The sequence below is a fragment of the Hemibagrus wyckioides genome, linkage group LG06 (genome assembly GCF_019097595.1).
Source record: "Hemibagrus wyckioides isolate EC202008001 linkage group LG06, SWU_Hwy_1.0, whole genome shotgun sequence".
In the NCBI taxonomy this organism is placed as follows: Eukaryota; Metazoa; Chordata; class Actinopteri; order Siluriformes; family Bagridae; genus Hemibagrus; species Hemibagrus wyckioides.
The window spans coordinates 21,701,336-21,723,632 of NC_080715.1; the positions used below are offsets into that span (position 1 = coordinate 21,701,336).

The 22,297-nt window shown below is 38.8% G+C and overlaps 1 protein-coding gene across 3 annotated transcripts in view; it reads right to left on the reverse strand.

Annotated features, from left to right (window-relative positions):
• myo16 (myosin XVI) overlaps nucleotides 1-22,297 on the reverse strand; it is a 122,705-nt gene that overhangs the window by 70,099 nt on the left and 30,309 nt on the right. For all 3 annotated transcript variants that reach the window (XM_058393041.1, XM_058393040.1, XM_058393042.1), the window contains exons 3-4: nucleotides 10,456-10,526; nucleotides 8,979-9,122 (exon numbers count right to left, since the gene is read on the reverse strand). In XM_058393041.1, the coding sequence (XP_058249024.1) occupies nucleotides 8,979-9,122; nucleotides 10,456-10,526 (215 nt within the window). The remainder of the gene's footprint in view (nucleotides 1-8,978; nucleotides 9,123-10,455; nucleotides 10,527-22,297) is intronic.

Sequence of the window (22,297 nt, forward strand, 5' to 3'; positions counted from 1 at the left end):
ATCACATTGTGGACATATCTTTCGTTTTAAAAGGTGCACTACTAAAGACGGTTCCTTCATGTTCCTACAAGAAGCTAAACTCCAGTATTGCGGAGTTTGGAGTCTCCACAACATAGCAGCTAGTCACTCTGACTTACTACTACTTGACAATTTAATGTTTCAGATGACTGAAAGCCTTCATCAGCACCTCCATTGATCCACCTCATACATCATGTGCTTCAGGCTGATAATAAAGTCTGGTCAGATTTGTACTAGAACTCCTGCACTCGATGTCAGACAGAAAAAAAAAGAAAAGATTGGCAAGCTTCACCCTGGCAACCCGAACCTAAGATGAATTGTATTATGATGGATTACCACACAGAGACAGGATGACAGAAATACTGTATCTATGATAAGAGTGGATGCTGGAACAGAGCTAATTTAATATTGGCCTACAAAATAGAAATATTGGGTCATGAGGGTGTGTTCTTGAAGACATGTTTTCTGAGAAGCTCTGATCTCCCCAAAGACATTACATGATGCCACAGTCATCTGAATAAAATATATAATCTTATCTGATGAATCAAAAGAGAACTCTTTTTTCAATACATACTCTCTAAACACTATATTAAGTACACTACAAATGCTGGGTACTAATCCTACTAATACTAATACTGACCAAGTCCTTGCTTTGATCTCAGAAGAGTTTTGGTGAGTCTTTGCCTCACTCACATCCTCACCTTTCTGTACTAGATTGCCAAGTAAAGCCCAAAATGTTCTTCTGCTCTTGTAGCCCATCCGTTGTGTATTCTGAGATGCTTTTCTGCTCACCACAATTGTATTGACTTACTGTAGCCTTTCTGTCAGTTCAAACCAGTCTGGCCATTCTCCAATGACCTCTCTTCATTAACAAGGCGTTTCTGTCAGCAGACCTTTCTATCACAGGACATTTTTTCTTTATTGCACCATTCTGAGTAAACTCTAGAAAGTTGTAAAAAATCACAGGAAATCAGGCATTGTAGAAATACCAGCAGACAAACCAATCATGCCATGGTCAAAAACACTAATATCACGTTTTCTCCTTATTCTGATGATTGATGTGAACATTACCGTATTAACACTGCCATAGTCGTATCTGCATTACATTTCATCAATTGCACTGCTCCCACATGACTCAATGAACAGATAGTTGCATGAATAAGAAAGTGTTCTTAATAAAGTGCTCAGTAAGCATATATTAAAATTACACAATAAATGTGTAAAATACTTTCAATCAAATATATCACAAGTGATTTGTAAGGAAAAGGATCTGTGGTGGCTTAGTGGTTCTTTGCTGACTATAATGGTTGCAAACTCAAATTCCAGCTTTTCCAGAAATGTGTTAATCTAGTGTAGTGTATTAAAACAAGACCTTTAATACAGCTGCATGCCTGGGTCATATTCTGCCTAAAGCTTGAGTAATAAAAAGCATGTAACACATTCAAATGACTAATTTGGAAGGTGCCATTTAAAATATCTAACACAAGTCTAGAGAAACAGTGATGTACTCTTTGTGTGTGAGTTTATTATAGTATTCCATGATGAGAAGTATGTTTTGACTCATGTCAAGCAAAAGATAGAAAAAGTGTGGAACCAAATCACCAGGTTAATATAAACCGAGGGTAGACACCTAACTCTGATTATCTGGCAATAATGAGGGCAAATGTGCAATTAAATCTGCCCTGCCTGATTATGGCCTCCTGTGACCCATTACACAGACACAAAGCCAGCCTTAATTGCTTCTTTCCAATTAAACCTGTTATAATAATTGGTCAGTGGCACGAATGTAAAAGCAGTGCAAAATGGGTATACATGGGGGGGGTGATAAACCTAAAGTGCTTGGAAAACAGGCATTTGTTTCTAAATATTGTACTTATCTGCACGCTCATGGAGCTATTAGAGAGATAAGCAGCACTCCAATATATGTTGCAATTGGCTCGTGTTAATAAGTCAATAATAACTCAGTGACTGGGCTCCTGCATGCCGTGAGTGTCTAAGCATCATCCTCTAAGCGGGATATCAGGAGTCCAGTCCATTGGCTGGGATTGTCTGCACTCCTGAGGGCCTAGCCTTCTTCTCTGGCAATCACAGAAATAACAGCTAATTGCCATTATTTGTATACAAAATAGGGCCAAACAGCTGGCTTATTTAGCTAGCTTCCTATGTGTCAGAGAACACACACATTAGACATCATCCTCCCAGATTTGTAGTCTTGGGTGACTCAGCTATCAAGTGACATTATCAGTGATATAATTGGGACATAAATCTTAACCCCCCCCCCAAAAAAAAATCCATTTTAACTTTGAGAAAAATGTCAGTGGTATTAAAAAAAAAGGCTAGCTGCGTCTACAATCTGCAAAATCATGAACAGGACATGTGTCAAAACTAAAATCTGAAATATGTGATGGCCCAATTTTGGAGCAAGCACACTTGGAAGAGGGAGCGCTGCACAAAATGAAAAGAAAGAGAGTGTATGCCTGGAGTGGGATGTGGGAGGCTTCATCCTAAAGCCAGCATTGCACTGAAGAGATAAGAGCATTAGCACAAGAGAAAATAGCCGACGGCAGCCATAAAAACAGAAAATACGTAGAATGAGAGAGAGAGAGAGAGAGAGAGAGAGAGAGATTGCAGAGGGATGTTTTATGTTTTTTTTTGTTTGGTTTGGTTTTTGATTGACAGGAAAGAGACGACATGAAAGTAGGAGAAATGAATAGTGCCTTAAAATATAAACAATATAGAGAACATGGAATGAAATTAATTAAAAGATTAACATGTGCATTATGAGAAAATGCTTCAATGATGGATGGATTTTGTTGAAGAAGGGTGATTACTTGGAATGTGTTTAGAGACCTTTTACAATCTTGGGGGGACCAAATGTCACAAGGTCCCTACAAGGACACCAGTTTTGAGTGTGTGTGTGTGTGTGTGTGTGCTAGAGCTAGAGCTGAGCAAACAGGTCAGGGAGAGAGGTGCTGAAGCAGAGGCGGTTGTAGAGACTGTAGGAGGATGTGTTCAGCATGGAGGTGTACTAAGCATTCACAGTTTTGAAAATACAAAATTGTATAGATTTCTCACACGTGTGTGTGTGTGTGTGTGTGTGTATGGGGGAAAACCATGGTGAAAGCCCTGAACTATAGTATGGAGGAGCTCCAAAATGTGTATCCATAGCAACCGAGCAGTCTGTTCTATGAAGGCTGACTCACCTGTGTGTGTGTGTGTGTGTGTGCAGCCTCAGAGAGGAGAATCCTCCAGTGCTCTATCTTCATAATCATGTCACAGAAAAACACAAGTGAGTGCCTGTGCAAGCTGCTGAAATAGCTGCTAAAATGATGCCAACATCATTCACACCTAAACCTGTCAATCTCATCAGTGTGTTGTCATCCAAAACACTGGCAGACTCTTCTTCTCTTCTTACAAATTCTGTATCATTTGAACCAAAAACCAGGACAGTTTACAAAATCCTTATATCTTCCATATAAGGAAAGGAGAGACTTCAAGCTTAAACAGTCTGAGGATGTGATCGAATGCGGCAGTGATGGGGTAAAGGCAGGGTCACATTTCACTGGAAAAATTCTTAGCCTACATGATTCCACAGTATCTGTGATACAAGATTATGTTATGTTTATAGTGAGAACATAATAAAAGCTTATTTCTCTGCCTGGGCAAGAAGACAAAAAAAGTAGAAAGCAGAAGAATTATGCCCGTCATTGGCATACTCATGCCCAGACCCTCTTCATATTTAATACACCGTTATGCTCAGTGTCCATTACACCAACTGCTCATTTCTAATCTTACATTCCAGTCTTCTGGCTTTATTGAGATGGTTTCATTTTATGGAGTTAAATACTTTAGTTCCTCACTAAAATGTCTCACTATATATTTTGTGCATTTGCTGGTCCAAATATTTTTGCTTCTTTTCAATCATACCCAAAAAAGCAAACATTACATCATCATCTCTAAAGCAGGATATATCAGCTAATGTTACTGCAATGTTATGAGCAGGTTGAAGTAATGAAGATTCAAACATGCAGACCAAAGCATGACAGTTAAATAGAAGGGATTATAAGGTTCTTAGACAAGCTTGAAATGTCCTCGTCAGCTATTCTGAGGTCAAGTTTCAAATTTGGAAATGTAAGTTGTTTTTAGCATAGTAAGCTACATTCTGCCAGCACATTATCAGGACATCACTGTTTCCATAATGAATTTGATGAGGAAGAAACTACAAAGGTCAGAACCTCAGTGTCCTTCATACAGTTTGGAATAATTCCTGAATTCATAAGTGGCATAAAATCCACATAAATCTGAACTACTTCACTTCTTCTTCACCTCAGTTATCAGATGGGCTTTACAGCACACATTCCACTGCTTGCTTTTTGTTCCTGATACAGGCACTTGGGGGAAGTGGTAGCTCAGTGGCTACCATAGTATAATGCTGGACCACAAATCTGAAGGTCATGTGTTCAAGTCCCACTGCTAGCAAAGTGTCCCCCACCCCTGATGCCTGGGCAAGCCCCCTGACCCCTACCTATATAAAAGAAGATGTATATAAGTCACATCTATCAAATGCTATGAACATTTTAATCAGCTCAGATTTCCAGACATTTCTCCTGCTATTTATTCTCTTAACATTTGGCTAGGATGTCGGACCACAGATCAGTGGCCAGGATGCTGGACCACAGATCTGAAGGTCATGTGTTCAAATCCCACTGCTGGCAAACTGCCCCTAACTGTATAAAACAAGATGTATAGAAGTCACATCTATCAAATGCTATAAACATTATATATTTGAATCAGCTAAGATTTCCAGACATTTCTCCTGCTATTTATTTTGTTAACATTTGGCTTTCAATCTGTAGTGTCAAATAAATACCAATCAAGAAGTCATCCCATTCCCAGGCTTAAAGTCAAACACGTGCCCTCCTGAGAATCCCCAGGGAATGATAATCCCTCTCGACTGCCTCATCAATCTCCTCATCATTTTGATTCTGCTCTGCGTTCAAATTTAACACCTTCCTGATTAATTACAGTTTATTTCCAGTGTGAAAGTGCACATGTGAGAGGGGCTGGAAAGTGTCTCCTCTGTGCTATAATTACAGTGTCATTTCCTCTGCTTCACCAGCTCTCCTCCAATCTACTCATACTCTACTATGCAAATGAGGCCTACTTTCTGAAATATTCATTCATACATTTCTGTATTTATACAAAGAAATGCACACACACAGAAGACACAGCTGCAGAAAATTGCACACTTTTTTCTCTCTCACACACACACACACACTTTCCATGGTTGACAGTAGAGTTCTTCTACATGAGAAAATATTTGCTATATTAGAGAAAAAAATCCCATGCAGCTCCCACATTATCAAGGCAATGACGTCAAGAACATGATGAGTAAACACCACTCTGCCAGAACATACATGAATAATGCAGTTCCACATTTCTGACATGTTTTCCAAGTTTATCTCTCACATTATACGTCTCACTGAACACTGCTGTACAGAAAGATCCAGAAGGAGAAAGGTGCGGGGAACACGGCTGAAAGAAAAATCTAGCCAACATAATAGAGAGAATATTTGTCTACAAAATATATTTTGTGCAACCTGCTGATCTAAGACGTGTGTTTCAGTATGTGAGGAATCAGAGGACTAATCCAGTGACAGTGTTAACTGTAATATTTTGCATACTCGGTCTCTAACGAGAAATATTGGAAACTGAACCAGCTGCTTCACTACAACACCAAAAGCTGCCTATTTGCATGTTTGTGTCCTGCCTCACCACCTGCTTCTGTGCTTCATCCAACCAAAGCAAAGCACTAGCAGCATGAAGGTTACATCAAACATCAAACATCCACAACGACACAATTTTACACACACACACACACACTGCCTATCAGAGCCCAGAGCAAACAGGCTACATCTGGATGCAGTGCCACATTAGAGCCAATCAACTATCTCACACACCTGCACCATGTGGAGGACAAATTCTCCATAAGTACCTGATAAATCAACTTGTTTTTTTTTTCCCCTTTCATTTTCAACTGATTCTTCTTGCAATTTGGTTCGTCAGTTATTATACATGAAACAGTACAAACCAGTGATATTCATCTAAAATGGTTGAAAATCCAGTTTCATAACAATCCATGTTTATTATTCATGATCAGTTCTTAAGATTGTTATTGTGGTGCATCCTGCACTCAGATGAGCTACAAAGGTGTTCAGTTAAGATTCAGAGAGAATAAACACACACATTTCTGTCTATTCATCTTTTTTTTCTTACAAGCACTTTCATGTCTTCTGGAATCAGACCAGAAAGGGTTAACAGAATAAAAAAATCTTTCTTCCCTTCCTGATTTGATGTCTCTAGCTTGCAGCTAGTCTCTAGACCAATGAGCTGCCTTCAGATGAATAATTGACTTAAAAGCATGTGATTAGATAAATCGCATAAATCGAGTATCGGCTCCAGAAGTCGTGTTGGTTCGTGTTCAGAAGCAGCCGCAGAACTGGAGTTGTTGAACTGCTGCCAGGTTTGTTTGTTTTTTCCTACGTTGCCCTGCAGTATTTATTTTTTTCAGTTCAGTTCCCTAAAATACTGTGCTGGGTCCACATCCAGTCTACCAGTAGAGGACCTTTGGTATAGTGCTTATTTTTGCCAAAGAAGCCTTTTTAGTGATCTGCAGTGCCACAGAACAATGGTTTAAAGATACAGCCAGTGATTTTGGGGAAAGATTTAAAAATCAGTGTTTCCGGCAAAGCTACACTCCTATAATACATGCACCTGCTTTTACTAGACTAAAAAACATACATGCTAGTGTTAGATGAGGACTTCTTCAATTATTTGTATGTTGGTTGGTTCACATTAACTGCACCACAGAAATGATAAAGCCCCCCTAAAAATGGCCTAGCGACACCCATGCCGTGTACCCTGGTGTAGACAATAGAGATAAAGCAGTTTACACGGGTCATCTGTTCTGAAAGCATCATCTGTGAGGGCTTGTGTAACAACCCCACGCTATCTTTTGTGGTATAATCTCTGTAGCCATGTCTCCGAAAAAAGGGTAAATCAGGCATCAGTTTTGACAAGAGGAAAGTTGTGAGATCAACCATCAAGCTGAAACAGATTCATTTGTTTTACATTATTTCCTATGGGGAAAAATAATTCAGTTTTCAACCAAATCGGTATTCCACCAGATTTTGGAACGAATTAAGGTTGAACACTGAGGTACCACTGTATTATTATTAGTAGTAGTAGTAGTAGTAGTATTTTCATTAGTAGTAAAATTACTGACTGCACCTTCTCTAAAAAAGATATATGTTCCATCAGTTTTAAGAAAAATATTACATATTGTTTACATAAAAATATTTATACATTTCTACATATTTCTCAACAAAATGTGACTTCATTGCTTCATTTAAACAAGTTTGAACACAGATCAAAATTGATCATGATCAATTCACATAGTTTTAAGGTAATTTGTGAAATCTCATGAGAATGTTAGTGCTATAGCATTAAATCTAGGCGATTAAACTCTGCATGGTAGAATAGTCTATTGGTGATGTGTCTGGTTCAAAACACCAGGGTGTGATATGAAAATAAAAGTGATCAAATCATGCTGTATGTACAACAGCTAAGTGTGTTAATATGCCTCCATCATATAACATGTGATTCAATCACATGGAACCGATTTATGTGTGTATTGGTGTGAGAGAGAGAGAGAGAGAGAGCGAGAGAGAGAGAGAGAGAGAGAGAGAGAGAGAGAGAGAGTGTGTGTGTGTGTGTGTATGTTCATATCCACTGCAATGTCTACACAGAGTGTTCAGGGTTAGCAGTATTCTTCCTAATGTCTCCACACACTCACCCAAAATGAACACCACAGCATCCTCTCTGATCAGTGATTTAGAGCTCCCGTACCAGTTTAAAGGCCAAGACTGAAACTACTTACGTTATTTATACAGACATTCGCATACATATCAAACACACTCACTGACTGTCTCAAAACATTCACAATGTTGAGGAAAGGCAGGATTGAATCATAGGCAGTCAGTCACGCTTCTCATCTCTCCTGCGTTATTTTCACTTTCATCCATTGCTACATAATCCTCTTTAATCTTCTGGAGGAGGGTGTGACAGAGAATATGACCAGAGGAGTAAATAAAAAAAAAATTAAAATTACAGGAAGAGGAGAAGAAACACGGAGGAGGCAAAAGCCACAGTGCTGAAACAGGAAATACTACATGCATATACAAATGGTACACATGCATATAGTATAGGACTCTGTCCAGAGGCTGGTTGTTTTTCAGAACTGTATTTATTTGCATTTTATAAAGCCAATCTAATTTAGGACGCTTAAATTACTGAATCTCATTTCTCAGAAGGTGCTGATTGACGTGCTAGAGCAGCATGGCGCGAACTCAAATTGCAGGTTTATGTTAATGCATTCTTATTGTTCTTGATTCACAATGAAATTGCTGTTACTATAGAAATTGATTGTTTCTATAGTAACGGTGTATTCACAGGGACCTGCATGGTAGCGTAATGTAAAGCTACAAATGAATTAAATTGAGCATAAACATATAATTGACTTGGTATAAGGAGATGTTTCAGACATGTACAACATGTATTCATGACATGCTTTATGCTTTTTGGTCTACAATGTGTAAATAATTCATGCATTAACAATGTTAATCGTTTGCAAATAGCTGGGATGTAAGAGGAATAAGGCATGTCTGGACATGCTGTTACTGGAAAGTAAATTCAGTGTGATAACAACACACAACACACCAGCATTGATTGTGTTCCTGTGTTGTGTTTTATCCGTTAGTTCCTTCTCTATTTTCCTTCTCATAATAGTGATTACAGCAAAAGTACATACTAAGGAAGAAACAAATCTCTAGGGCGTAAAATTCTGAATAACAATCTGCTCAACAATGTGTGTATGTGTAATTGTGTGTTTTAATCCTCACCAAAAGCAGCAGCAGCATCATATCAGTGTGGTCGCAGGCACAGGCCACATGCAGCGCAGTCCAGAGGTCTTCATCCTGCAGATTGACATTCAGGCCTCGTTCTATCAGAATCTCTGCCGCAAACACATTGTCATGGCGAGCACACTGCAAAGAGCAGAGCAGCATTATGGGAAACTTAAGCATATGGGCAGGCAGCCACAAAAATTCTAACAGTGCTGCAGAGAAATACTAATTATACCAAATAATAGCTAGAGCTCACACTAATAACAGGCGAATTTTGCGGGACAGGTTTTTTTCCTGCACTCTATTCAGCAGGTAATTAATAATTAAATGAAAATAAAATCATTCTGAAAATAAAAATGCAATTCATTGGAAAACTCCACTGGTGCCTCTTGATGTCTCACTGGTGTTCTGTAACGAACACACTGCAGGCCGTTGGCTTCGGTTAGACCTGATTGTTCATTGTTATTTCACAAGTCATGTATCAGGATTGCTTCTAAAAAATGAACTCTTCTTACAAAGGGCAAAGGAGTTTTGGGGTGCTCATGTTCAGCATTGAATTTCTTTGCGATGTTACACCCCACAGTAGTGGTTAATGACTCATATGACAAGTAAGACACTCAGGGCCTTAAAGCAGAATTTATAGCTTTTCCTAATTATTTCTGCCTAACAGGGGCTATACACTCATAGTCATGTTTATATCTTAAAAGTAAATGCTGATATTAAACCCATATCTGCTCTCTGAGATGCCACAAGTGCTTGTTCATAAACAGCTAAAAATATAAAGATGTTATCTTCAACCACTACAATTCTGTGTAAGGTTATCTAAAACATCTCACACTAAAAGCCAACAGTGTCATGACTCATTTTATATCAAACCTGCTGCGATAAAATAATTCATTTGTTTTTGCTGATTGAAAATGTTCAATGAGTCAAATGGAATAAGATGCCAGTGTTCTGGGAGAAAGGTTTAAACGATGTTCCAGATACTCTAGCTTTCAAGAGGTCTTGGACATGATGATTTTGTGAGTATTATTATACAAATAGAGATGTTATAACTTGCATGAAACCCATTAGCAGTTTCAGGACAAATAGAAGCTGATAGCAGCAAGTTTGCATCCACAAGAGTATCACAGAGCTACTACCTGGAACCTGACCAAGGCCCTCAATCCCTAACTGTTCAATCAGTGGCCAAGAAGCTGAACCCATGCTGTGACTCTATATTTTCAATTATGTGTAAGAAATGGTGTCAGGAATAAATAAACAAAAAAAAAAACATTAGACGAAGCAATACAACAGACAAAAAAATCAGATTTCAGAAAGCAAGATTTCAGAAGGAGGAAAGCTGACAGGCAGAGAAACAGAGAGACAGACAGAGGAGTTGTGTAAGAATTGTTTTTCTGGGAGGATGGCTGATTGAAAGAAAGACGGTGGAAGACCTCTCTAGAGGGAACATGGCGTTGGAGTGTGTTCCTACCAGATGGAGCAGCGAACCTCCTGATGAGAGAACTGTGTTTAGGTCAGCTCCCTCCTTCAGTAGCTTCAGCACTGTAACACACACACACACACACACAGAGCATACATTAATAGCATACAGACCCATCATGACAGTAGACACAAGCTGATTCGAGACATTATTCCCTTCCTACACACTTGACTCACTATTATTTTTCTAGATAAGTTAACATTTCTGACATTGTCTATTTTCTCTCACACTAAACCGATATAGCATAATGATCCTCTATGGTCAAAGGTTTGTGCACACTTGATCATCTCCTCCTATGTGTGTTTAGATTTATCCTCCCTTCACTGTTATAATAAACTCCACTCTTCTGGGAAGGCTTTCCACTTGATTTTGGAGTGTGGTATTGGGGATTTGTTCGTTCAGCCACAAGAGCATTAGAGAAGTCAGGCACTGATTATGTGTGAGGAGACCTGGTGTGCAGTTGGCGTTCCAGTGTATCCCAAGAGTGTTTAGTGGGGTTGAGGTCAGGGCTCTCCTCAAACATTTGGCCATATAGTGTACAATGCTTGCATTCAAACTCCTCAGAGAGTGTGTGTTGATATACTGCAGCATTGTGAATTCTGAGTACAGCTAATGCTTAACACAGCCTCCTACAATCTCTCTTTCCACACACACACACACACACACACACGGGAGCCAGAATCCAGTGCCATTTTAGCGTCACTGTACTTAGCCTCAGTCAGACAGTAAAGCATGTCTTGTTGTAATCAGCATGAGATGATGAGAAGAGGTTGAAATAATCAGTCATGACAAAAGGAAGAGAATGTGGTATTGACCTGCACTGATAAGATGGCGACTAAAACGCTGTCACCAGCCTTTGTGGTGTGAAGCTCCTCATTAAGAATAACAATGATTTACAAAATGATTTCTCTGACACAGGGCTAATACGAGAGAAAGCTAAAACATCAATCAGAGAAAAACAAACCAACAAACCATTACTAAATCTTTCCAGAAATGAAATATTTCTCTTCAGCACATATCTCAATCCTATGTAAAGTAACAAGTCTGATAAAAACACTCAGCTGACAAGGCTCCAGATATCTGCTGAGGGAATTAATGTTTTCTACGACGGCATTTCAGCATGAGCTTTGCTTGAACAAATAAAAACACTGTGTCAGAGTAGAAATACACAATCAATTTTCTGGATTTCCAGAATTCAGACACATTAACATCCGAAGGGTTTTCCGAGACCGCCACGCATATTGCTCTGTTGTGTGGTGTTGTGTTAAGCTTCCCTCAGTAGACAATAAAACAGATGGTCTATGCATCTTCCAGAGCAGCATCATCAACAGAAAGGGTGAGGTCGCTGAGGAGACGGAATCCTTCGCGATAAAAACTAACCATCCTTGCACTTGTGTGTGCTATGAAGACGGAGTGACAGCTAATGCACAAGTCTGCATCAGCCAGAGTACATTTACCCTGGGCTTAAGTCTAACCTCTTATTTTCAGTACTCATTGGGGAAAAGATGACATTTGACCACAATCATACAGTACACACCCCATTAAACACGACAGTGTGGAAACGTTCTAATCCTCTAAATCCATATCCCTTGTTCCCTAAAACTAGCCACTATGTTGGTTCTGTTCCAATACGGTGCTGTGATAAATGAGAAAGGCTTCGGAATGATGGGCTCAGTGATCTCCAACAGGAAATGGATTCCAAAACGCTAATATGCTGAGCTGACAATACAGGAAAATAAAAATATATGAAGACACTGCAGAGGAAATGAGGATGAATGTATCCTGTAAGAGAGTACACTGTCGGATATGTCGATGCAATCAGGGTCTATTTGGTGGTAACTATTTTATAAAGTATTCAGTGTCCTCCCAGGACTCATATTCCCAATATGCTCATATTGCATATCCTTTCAAAACACTTAGAACTGTTTGCCTCAACTTTTTTTTTTCAACCGTACTCTGTAATGCTATGTGGGTTCCCTCCCTGAGTCTGGTTCTTCTCAAGTTTTCTTCCTAATGTCATCTCAGGGGTTTTTTCCTTGCCATTTGTATGAAGCTGCTTTATGAGCTTCATACAATAATTAACAATATGTCTATTGTTAAACTATACAAATACAAATACACAATCTGACAAGCAAATTTCAACTGAAACTGATCTGAAATAATAATTTTATGATGAGCACAAAATCAAGATGAAAGATGAAAGCAAATTTGGGCCATGATGCATCCTATGATGTCAGAATCCAGTGCTTGAAAGTTTTCCACAAAAGAAGCACAAAAAAACTCTTTAAAAATTTTTTTTTAAAAAGGGAAGCAGTAAGAACAGACACTTTTGGCTGCAACAATCATAAAAAAGGCCTGGAGGTACTGATATAGTATTATTATATAAGGATTTTTATATAGGAACTTTTAGACTAAATATTCATCCATACCACCAAACACCCTGTGGCTTCTGCTTCATAGATTATAATCCAGAGTGAAATATGCATTTAAAGCCAATAACATCTGCACCATCTGCCAGTTTGGTTGGAAAAAAACCTCATCAAGCCTGAAAAACCTTAATAGCAAGAGAGGGGTAATGGCTGCAGTAATTATGGCATGATCAGCCTGGTTATGCGTCTCCTCTGCCACTGTGCTTCAGTGGTACAGCCTTATGGGAGTTGCTGCACTAAAGGTAATGATACATTCTCCCAAACTGATGGGCATTTAATCGCCTATTGTTCTCTCCACATAGCTGGGCAGGACACTTGGCTTTAAGTTCTTCCCTTTGTCCTGTGATTGAAACCACATATTTGGGAGAATATATCTCCCAATATGCCACGTATATGGCAGAATATGTAGGTATGCTATTAATGTATATATATATATATATATATATATATATATATATATATATATGTAACCCTCTTGTTTAAACCAGGCTTGGGACCGGCACTGAAAGTTAATTCTTTAGTGGCCTGGTTAGCACCCTGCCCAGGAATCGAACCCGGGCTGCGGCACTGAGTGCACGGGATCCTGCCGCTGGATCACAAGGAGGCATATAAATGTATGAATGCAATGATCTTGTTATTTTTTGTTTTGTTTGGATGAAATGAATAAATCAGTGCTTGCAGCTCTGATTTTGGCATCTCACCACCTCTATGACTCCCTGTGTGTCAGATCTTGCCTTTCTGTTTGCCATCAGTGTTACTTTTAATAAACAAATAAATGCTTAAATAAATGTTAAGTCAAGTCTTATCTGTCTATGGCACTTACAAGAAGCTAAACCTCATCTCTCTTTAAGGAACTTTGTAATTCAGATCATCTTTATTCATTCCGTAACACCTAGATTACTGTGATTCTCTTTATTGCGGAGTGAATCGGTCATCTATAGCACACCTTCAAATGGTCCACAATGCAGCAGCCAGGCTTCAGATGAGCAGATGTAAATACGATCACATCACTACCATTTGGCTCTCTCTGTATTGGCTAGTGGTCAGAATTAAAATTGATTTCAAATCGATTCTTTTTTTAATCTCACTATCTGTTATCACCCACACAGGAAGAGGTTCCCTCCTGAGTCTGGTCCTTCTCAAGTTCTTCTCCTCATGTCACCTCATGAGTTTCTCCTTGCTATTTGTATCAAATTGCTTTATGACAATGTCTGTTGTTGAACTTTAACCCACTTACAACCTGGCGTCCACAAAAGTGGACATCACATTTTTGGTTGTGTGCACCATAATACTTAATTCTTTGTAACTGGAACCTGTTGTACACAAAAGAAGTGGCTTCATGTTCAAAGATAATATCTGGTTATTATATTTATTGGTTCCTCCTAAACCCAAATAGCTAGAAGAAATCTAAAATGCAAGCCAAACCAAAGCTCGGGTCTTAGGAGGATAAATATACAAATACACAATCTGATATGCAAATTTCAATTGAAAACTCAATTTTTTAAAAAGAGAAGCAGTAAGAACAGACATTTTTGGCTGCAACAATCCTACAAAAGGCTGAAGGTACTGACAATTACAACAATTTCTGTTGTTAAAAAGAACCATGCAAATACAAATACACAAATTTATATACAAATTTTGGAATGATTTATTTGAATAATTTTGTTTGAATCATTGAATTAGCAAGCACCTGTGTACCTCTCTGACATGCTGAACCCATACACTCCATATCCAGATCACTTAGATCTGGGGATCTTGGATTGCTTTCTGTCTCCAGGTCCAGATTAAAGCATAGAGTTGATTGAGCTTTTGCCGTAGTTGGCAACTTGTCATGAATCTTTTGTGAGTGTATTTTTTATTCCAGTATTCCTTGTATTACGGTTTACTTATTTTGACCTGCTCACATTGTATTGCACTTTAGTCAATAACGTGATTGACTGATTGATCACATTAATACTGCATGCTGTATGTAACACTGACCAGCAGCAATAAAAATTCAAGCTGTGCCACCATGACCCATTATGCATTCATTTTCAGAGATTACAGCAAATGTCTACAATTCCACTTACAATTTGTAAAACACAAACCTGAGTCGCTCACAGTGCTTCATAAAGAGCCTCAATTCAATCCATAAAGAGCCTCAATTCAATCCAGCACAATCAGCGCTGTTCATTTCAGAGTTCACACAGCAGTCTAGCGTGCCTGCTGCCCTATTCATCAGTCAGGCCAATCTGCAATCATTAGGAAAGCAGGCTGCTTAATTAATTTCTCAGGGCCTGAGGAAGTCCCTTGTCTCAAATGAACAGGAGTTGAGAGCTGTCACAGATACCACAGTGTCACAGGCCAGATACTTTGCGTAAAACCTTGCCAGGAGCTAGTCATACATTCAGAAGTGGTACATTAGGAATACATTCAGAAATTGTCCAGAACACCTTCAGTTTTAACACATCGCATCCAGAGGTGTTACTCCCTCATCTAGCTTACTATAACTGACCAATATTAGATTCAGAGCAAGTCCTCTTAAGAGGTAATGATTTAGACATTACATCCACCTGAGCATAGAATTGGAAAATAAGCACATCTGCAGTCAAAGAAGGGCAGATTTTATGCTGACAGTAAAGAGAGAGAGAGATAGAGAGAGAGAGAGAGAGAGAGAGAGAGGGCAGGGTACATTACCTAGAGCTTAAGAGTCTGTGAAGTACATCTGTTAGTCAGTTAAGCACAGGGCACCGTAGAGGAAACTCAGACTACTTTTAAAGCTCACTGCTGTCTATGACTAAATGGAGGTCAAGAGGTACATGCAAACCAAATGATGTTCCTTTCCTCCACATGCCCTTCATTGCTTATAACAGTATTGTATGGATACAATGTCCCAGTTCTAATATGCCAGAGGCTGTTCACCTTAGAGACCAGCATCTCCCCAGGGTCAGAGAGCAATGGACAGAAACATACTGCTTTCCAGTGCATGGGACCTTATCAGGGTGAATCAATTCCAAGACATCCTGTTCTTAACAAAGCCAACAAAACACCTTAATTGGGTTAATTTGTCTTGTGTTACTTGATCTCTGGGAGCCTGAATCTGACTGCCTTTTTATATCTTGATGTAAATATGCTCTTCACTCCACCCTAACTGTTTCTTCGTAACATGCAATGAAACACTTGCTTTGGGGACTCGATTTCTGCCTCAACCCCTTCAGGGATTTCCTCTGGGTTTCCTCCCTGAGTCCAGAGTCATGTGTTGTAGGCTAATTAGTATCTTTGAATTGTTCACAACGTGTGAATGGGTGTGTGAGTGTGTGAGAGATTGTGGCCAGTAATGGGTTGGCACCTCGTCCCAGTGAACCTGAGTTGATGGATAAATGGATGGATAAATCAATGAATGATCATTATCTTATGGAAAACAAGACATTATATGATAATATGTTAAAAATGATTATGTTTATATAACCCCATAAACACTTCTGAACATAAATGCAGTGCAGTAAAAGCATGAAATTTGCAATGAGCAGTGCTGCTTTTGGCTGCTAAAGGTACGCTGTTCTTCCTCCGTGCTTACTGTTATTAACCTATTAGATTTCATTCCAATGGATGCCGCATGCAACAGTGGGCAGGACGTGCACTTCGTAACTGGAGAACGGCACCCCAGCTGTTGGACTCCTATGTGGGGTTTCCATGGAAACCAGCCATAATGGAAGAGCATGATAGCTGGGGAAAAGGCAAAAAGAGAACGATGGGCTGAGAAGGAGGAGAAGAAGAAGATGGATAAAGAAATACAAAAGGTGAGTAAGAAAAAAAAGTCTGTGAGCGAGAGGTGATGTGCTGAGGGGAAAAAAATAGAAGCTAAGAGAGACGATGTAGAGAATGTGAGCCATCGCTTGCTGAACGTGCAACAAGCTTAGCTGAGCAGAACCTGCTTGAATTGAATTGGATTGCTCTGGGGGAAAAAGATGGGCAGGAGAGGGTAGGGGAGTGGGTGAGAGGGTGACAGGGAGAAGATTTTGGACCAGTACACATTTCCAGTGTCTGTTTTGAAGCCTGTTTTCCCTCAGAGTTGGGAAGAGGATGTTCAAACCAAAACCGTGACACCTTCTCCCTTCCCAGTCCTTACTGGAAGCTGCATATAGATGACTCATTGCACTAAAAGGAAATTTTAAACGTATCGCTTAGCACAGCTCTTGTAATGGAAGCAGTTTAAGGAATAGAAAGGTTCTTGTGTTGGAGGAATAAAAGCCCAGTGATCTAACAACGTCCAAAAGACAGGTACATTGTTTCCATCCAGCCTTTTATTCTGTGCAAAGATCTATTTATCGTGGAACCAGAAACCAGTTTCAGCATTTATATGTGTTTCATAAGACCCTTCAGCTGAGCATGTGGGATGTTAGATATTATCTATCACTGTTAGATTTAAAAAAGTTATCCATGCTTAAATCCGAATGGGAAAGTACTCGTTAGATAATGCACTACACTCACTGAGAACTCTGCAGAAGGGTTCAGAGCCAACACTGTCTCTGGGGGCTCTTATTCTATAAATTACAACAAGCAGAAAGAACAAGAAAGACAGAGAATAGTAAGAGTGAGACAGTACTGTATATAGAACAGCATTTTCTCTCCTTTTTTCTTCATCTTTATCCTCCATCACATCATTCCACATCATTTACATAAAACTGACTTTGCACATGTAAACATCTGCTACTTCACTTGAGAGCTGTCTCTTTCTCTCCTCCAGCTCTGATTCTTCACCATCATCATTTCCTCTTCTCATTTGCACCAACATTACTTTCATGAAATCGCTACAATAAAATATTTTGTCTCTAATGCAAAATCCGGACGATTCTTGCCAAAGAGGAAACTGTTGTTTTCACATTTTCGCACCCTGATTGTATACCACTTAGAATTTCAGTCAAGCACGAATGCTTCACATTTTCAAAATAGTCTTTGGAGGCAAAGCGACACTTTTTCTTCTCTAGGAGCAAAATTCGAACAGCTGAATACTAGGAATAAGTCCAGTAAAGGGTTTGAAATGAAATCAGCCAGGCAGAACCACATATAGAGCAGAGACCTACTGGAGTGCTCCCACATCTCTGAAGGACTGATTCCAATCCCATTCTCTCCTCTTATCAACAGCCTAGAGGAGCACACTCTAAATCCATTATAGTTCTACCCAGGCACATCACCAGTCCTCACACTGGACATGAAATGCTACCATTACTAATCATTTAGTCCTTCTGTCCAAATGAGTATTAAAAGGTGGTGTTGCTTGTTCATGTATAATGGTAATGTTCATAGTTTACTAAGTCAGTGTAACTTAATTTATCTACAGTTATAATACCAGCTCTAGTCCAATACGATCCAACTGTTAATTTACCGTTAATGAGAAACTGCTGCAAATGAGTATGAGTTTGACTTCTGAGTTTGAGTTTTGTGGCATATCATAGATTTAAGCATCTTCAACAGAATTAACCAAAGTGCCTACACTGAATTTAGCAAAAAAACAAAAGGGGCAAAGCTGTATTTTTTCACTATAACAGTTCATTTTGACCAACAACACTAGTTAGTTGGCATCCAGAACGACTTATATTTATCTCCTTTATATAACTGAGCAGTTGAGGGGTTAAGGGCCTTGATCAAGGGCCCAGCAGAGGCAGCTTGGTGGTGATGTAATTCAAACCCATAACCTTCCAAGCAGTATCGTACCAACCTTAACCACTAAGATACCACTTCCCAGACCTAAATGATGTACTACACACTATGCACTATATACTCTAGGGGTAATATCATTTCAAATGGAAATCTAACATTTTTTTTTCACTAATTGGAAACATAAGTAATTTCCCAGTCAATGGTGAAATGGCATCAATGTGTACACGTGTAATGTGTCGCCACTAGCTTTAGCAGAATACGGTGATTTTTAAAATGTTGACAAATAAAATCACACAACATGGGCTCTTTAAAAGAGAGTTGTGAGATCTCATGTCCATTGCAATGATGTCGGCCATCTTAAATATGTTTTCTCATTCAGAATCTGGTAGCCCCGCCCCTCTACCGCTGCGTAAGCAAACCTACAAGCGTAAGTTCAGTAGGTTCAGTTGGAATGTTGTGTCCAACATTCCGCACTTCGTTTTTTGGGTGAATAAGTGCATCACCTGGGTATTTGAAGTGCACTACTTGTTCTTCTGCTTCTTCTTTTCATTGTGAACACACGACTCACACTATTTACACTACTAAATGGTAGTGCATGCAATTTAAGATGCAACTTAACTTTTTAAAGCCATGGAATCCGTCAGTTATCAACTTTGGTGCAAAACTTCTAAATCAGTCACTGGACTTAGCACTAATCATGCTAATGTGCAGCGTTCAACAGAGCCTGCTTTTGGTAACTTACAGATAGCAGTTAGTTTGGATGCGCATGTGATTTTCTTTGGCCTATATCTATCCTGTATATGTTCTCTGCTGCACTTCGAGTAGACTATTTCCAGCAGTGACGCATGCAAGTTTCTAGCTTCAAATAAACATCCTTACAGAAGGAAAGCGGCACTGTACCACAGACAATGAAAGCACTTGTGCTATTTTACAGCCTCTGTAAAGCTTGTCAAAATAGTGTCCTTTTACAACACTGTAAATAGTTCCAATGTCTTTTGATGTGGATCTGATACAATACAGTTTGCCACTGAAAGCAATGCTGATTTCAAGACACAAGCTGGAAACAATCAATGACATGGCCAGGCCTGATGTTTGTAATCTTTTAGCTTCTCTGCCTTGTGCAGACCGTAATATGTAATCTTCTTTAATTATTGTGAAAGAGCTGAGCTGCTGTGGGAGCATTTAGAGCTATTAACGGAGATAGATACCATAGTAACATAGCAGACATGATGCTTGGCAATGGTTTTCCCACACAGATGGTGAAACTTGAAGTCAAATGCAGCGCAGAACGTCATAGATGAAGAGAAAACATTAGCAAATGGTTGTGAAGTCCATCCATCTATCCATTTTATATAGAGCTTATCCTGCACAGGGTTGTGGGGAGCCTGGATTCTATCCCAGGGGACATGGGGCACAAGGCAGAGGACATGCAGGACGGTGTGCCAACCCAAGCACAGTGCACAATCACACACACACACACACACACACACTCTCATACACCCATTCACAATCTACAAACAATTTAGAGATGCCAGTCAGCCTACAACACATATCATTGGTCTGGTGAAGGAAACCGGAGTACCCAGAGGAAACCCCCGAAGCACAGGGAGAACATGCAGACTCGGCACACACAGGAAGTCAGAGGCAGGAATTGAACCTCCAAACCCTGAAGGCATTAAACCACTAATGAGATGAGATAAGAATTAGAACATTTGAATTAGTTAGAAGAGAATAATTAACACAAGCAGTTATTTCCTTCAATAGGTTAGGAATCATTTTACAGATCTCTGGATTTAAAACCTAAACTTTTAACTTTAGAAAAAGATTCCATTAGATATGTGGTATTTTTCAAAATGTCACACACTTTACTTTCTTGTTTGTTTGTTTTTTCATGTCCCAGAAATAGTAGTTGTTATTTCTGAGCAATGTGTAAAAATGTGTGGTGTGTCTACATTGGTGGAGTCGGATCTTAAACAGACAGAGAGTGTAATAATTACTAAGGTTCTTATAGAGAATACTGTGCCATACAAGTGATTGAGTTTTTTCACTTCCGTTCTAAAATTAGGAAAAACGTTGGTCACAAAAAGGTGTGGCATGTGTCCAAGGGAAGGTGTTTACTCAAGTACAAATTAAAGCTACCACCAAAAAAAATATTTAAATAGAAATTGGAAAGTGTCTGATATTTTTTTTTATTTACCAAAAGCACCTGTGAAATTCTAGTCTGAATCCCTTTAGCACACTTTATTCACTCCCTCAGCAGTTAGATATATCTATCATTTTATTTATGCACAGTGCAAAAGTCATTTATAAGTATTAATGATGCCTGTGTACAGCTTTCAACACTGCATGCTTTACCTAAATTCTCAGGAAGCAGTTACCTCAGGTGCTAATGTCATTTGCCATCAAACAGTGTCTACATTTACATTTCTGGCATCTGGCAGACACCCTTATCCAGAGCGCCTTACACTTTATCTCATTAGCAATTGAGGGTTAAGAGCCTTACTTAGGGGACCAGCAGTGGCAGCTTGGTGGACCTGGGATTCGACCTTGCAACCTTCCAATCAGTATTTCTTAACCACTAAGCTACCACATCCATACATATATTACTGACACATATATAACAATATAATGTCATATAACAAAACCATATAATGATTTACTTCAGGTAGTGTATTAAAATATAGCTTTAAATACAGTTTCCTCAGCTAGGTATAAATAATTCACATTATAATTCTTTAAAAAACAGTAAGAGAATTTAACAGACTAAATTATTATTATTTTTATTATTATTATTATTATTATTATTATTATTATTATTATTAGAACCAATAACTTATTAATAACTTTGGTGAGAGGAAATAGAACACTGTTTAAAATGGTAGTTTTGTAGAAATGGTAGATTGATTTTTCAGATCTAAAATGTTGTTTTCTATTGACTAAGCAGTAAAAGGTTAATATTAAACTCTAAATAATAATAATAATTCATATAAGCAAAATAGTTTGTCGCTTTCAAGACCACAATAACCTTCAAGTAAACAGATGATTCTAGTTATAATAAGCATAAATTGTACTTAAGCACAGTAACACTGCATTTCTAATTGTTTATTATACACCAGATTAACATAGTGTGAGATGAATACTGTATGTATAACGATGATGATCCACCAGTGCCACTTTCAGACTAGCAAATAAAAGCGTGAGAGCTGTGATTATATCAAGGTAGCTTCTTTTTTTTTATTCTATACAAGAGGTGAAATCGAAACCCTACTAACATTCACTAAAGTATTCAAGTCTATTCATATCTGTAGATATTATCAAATTTATAATGGTAGACTGCATAAAAATTCAATACCAACCCAATAAACAGCATAAGACCTGAAGCAAACACACCTCACTTCAGCGGTGGAGACGTGTGCACAAAACAATGGAGCTGAGATTGATTTTCACATTCCAGCGTTCTGAGAGTAGCAGCTGCTCAGGCTACACTCTCTCACTGGCCAGCTGAAGTTAAAGATATGAGTGTGTGCTATATGGCATATGGGATAACAGACCATCATAGACAAAATAATATAGAAGACAAATAAACTGAAGAATATTGAAGTGCCCTACGTTTGAGTGAAGAGAGAGTTTGAGGCAAAAAAATAAGCAATCTCGGTCATACAGTGTGACTTGTATTTGGTCCCTCCTTTGTGATAAAATTTTTGACGCAACCATCACCAGACATGCAGCATTTTCTCCAGACGGAAGCCTTATCCTCTAATCTC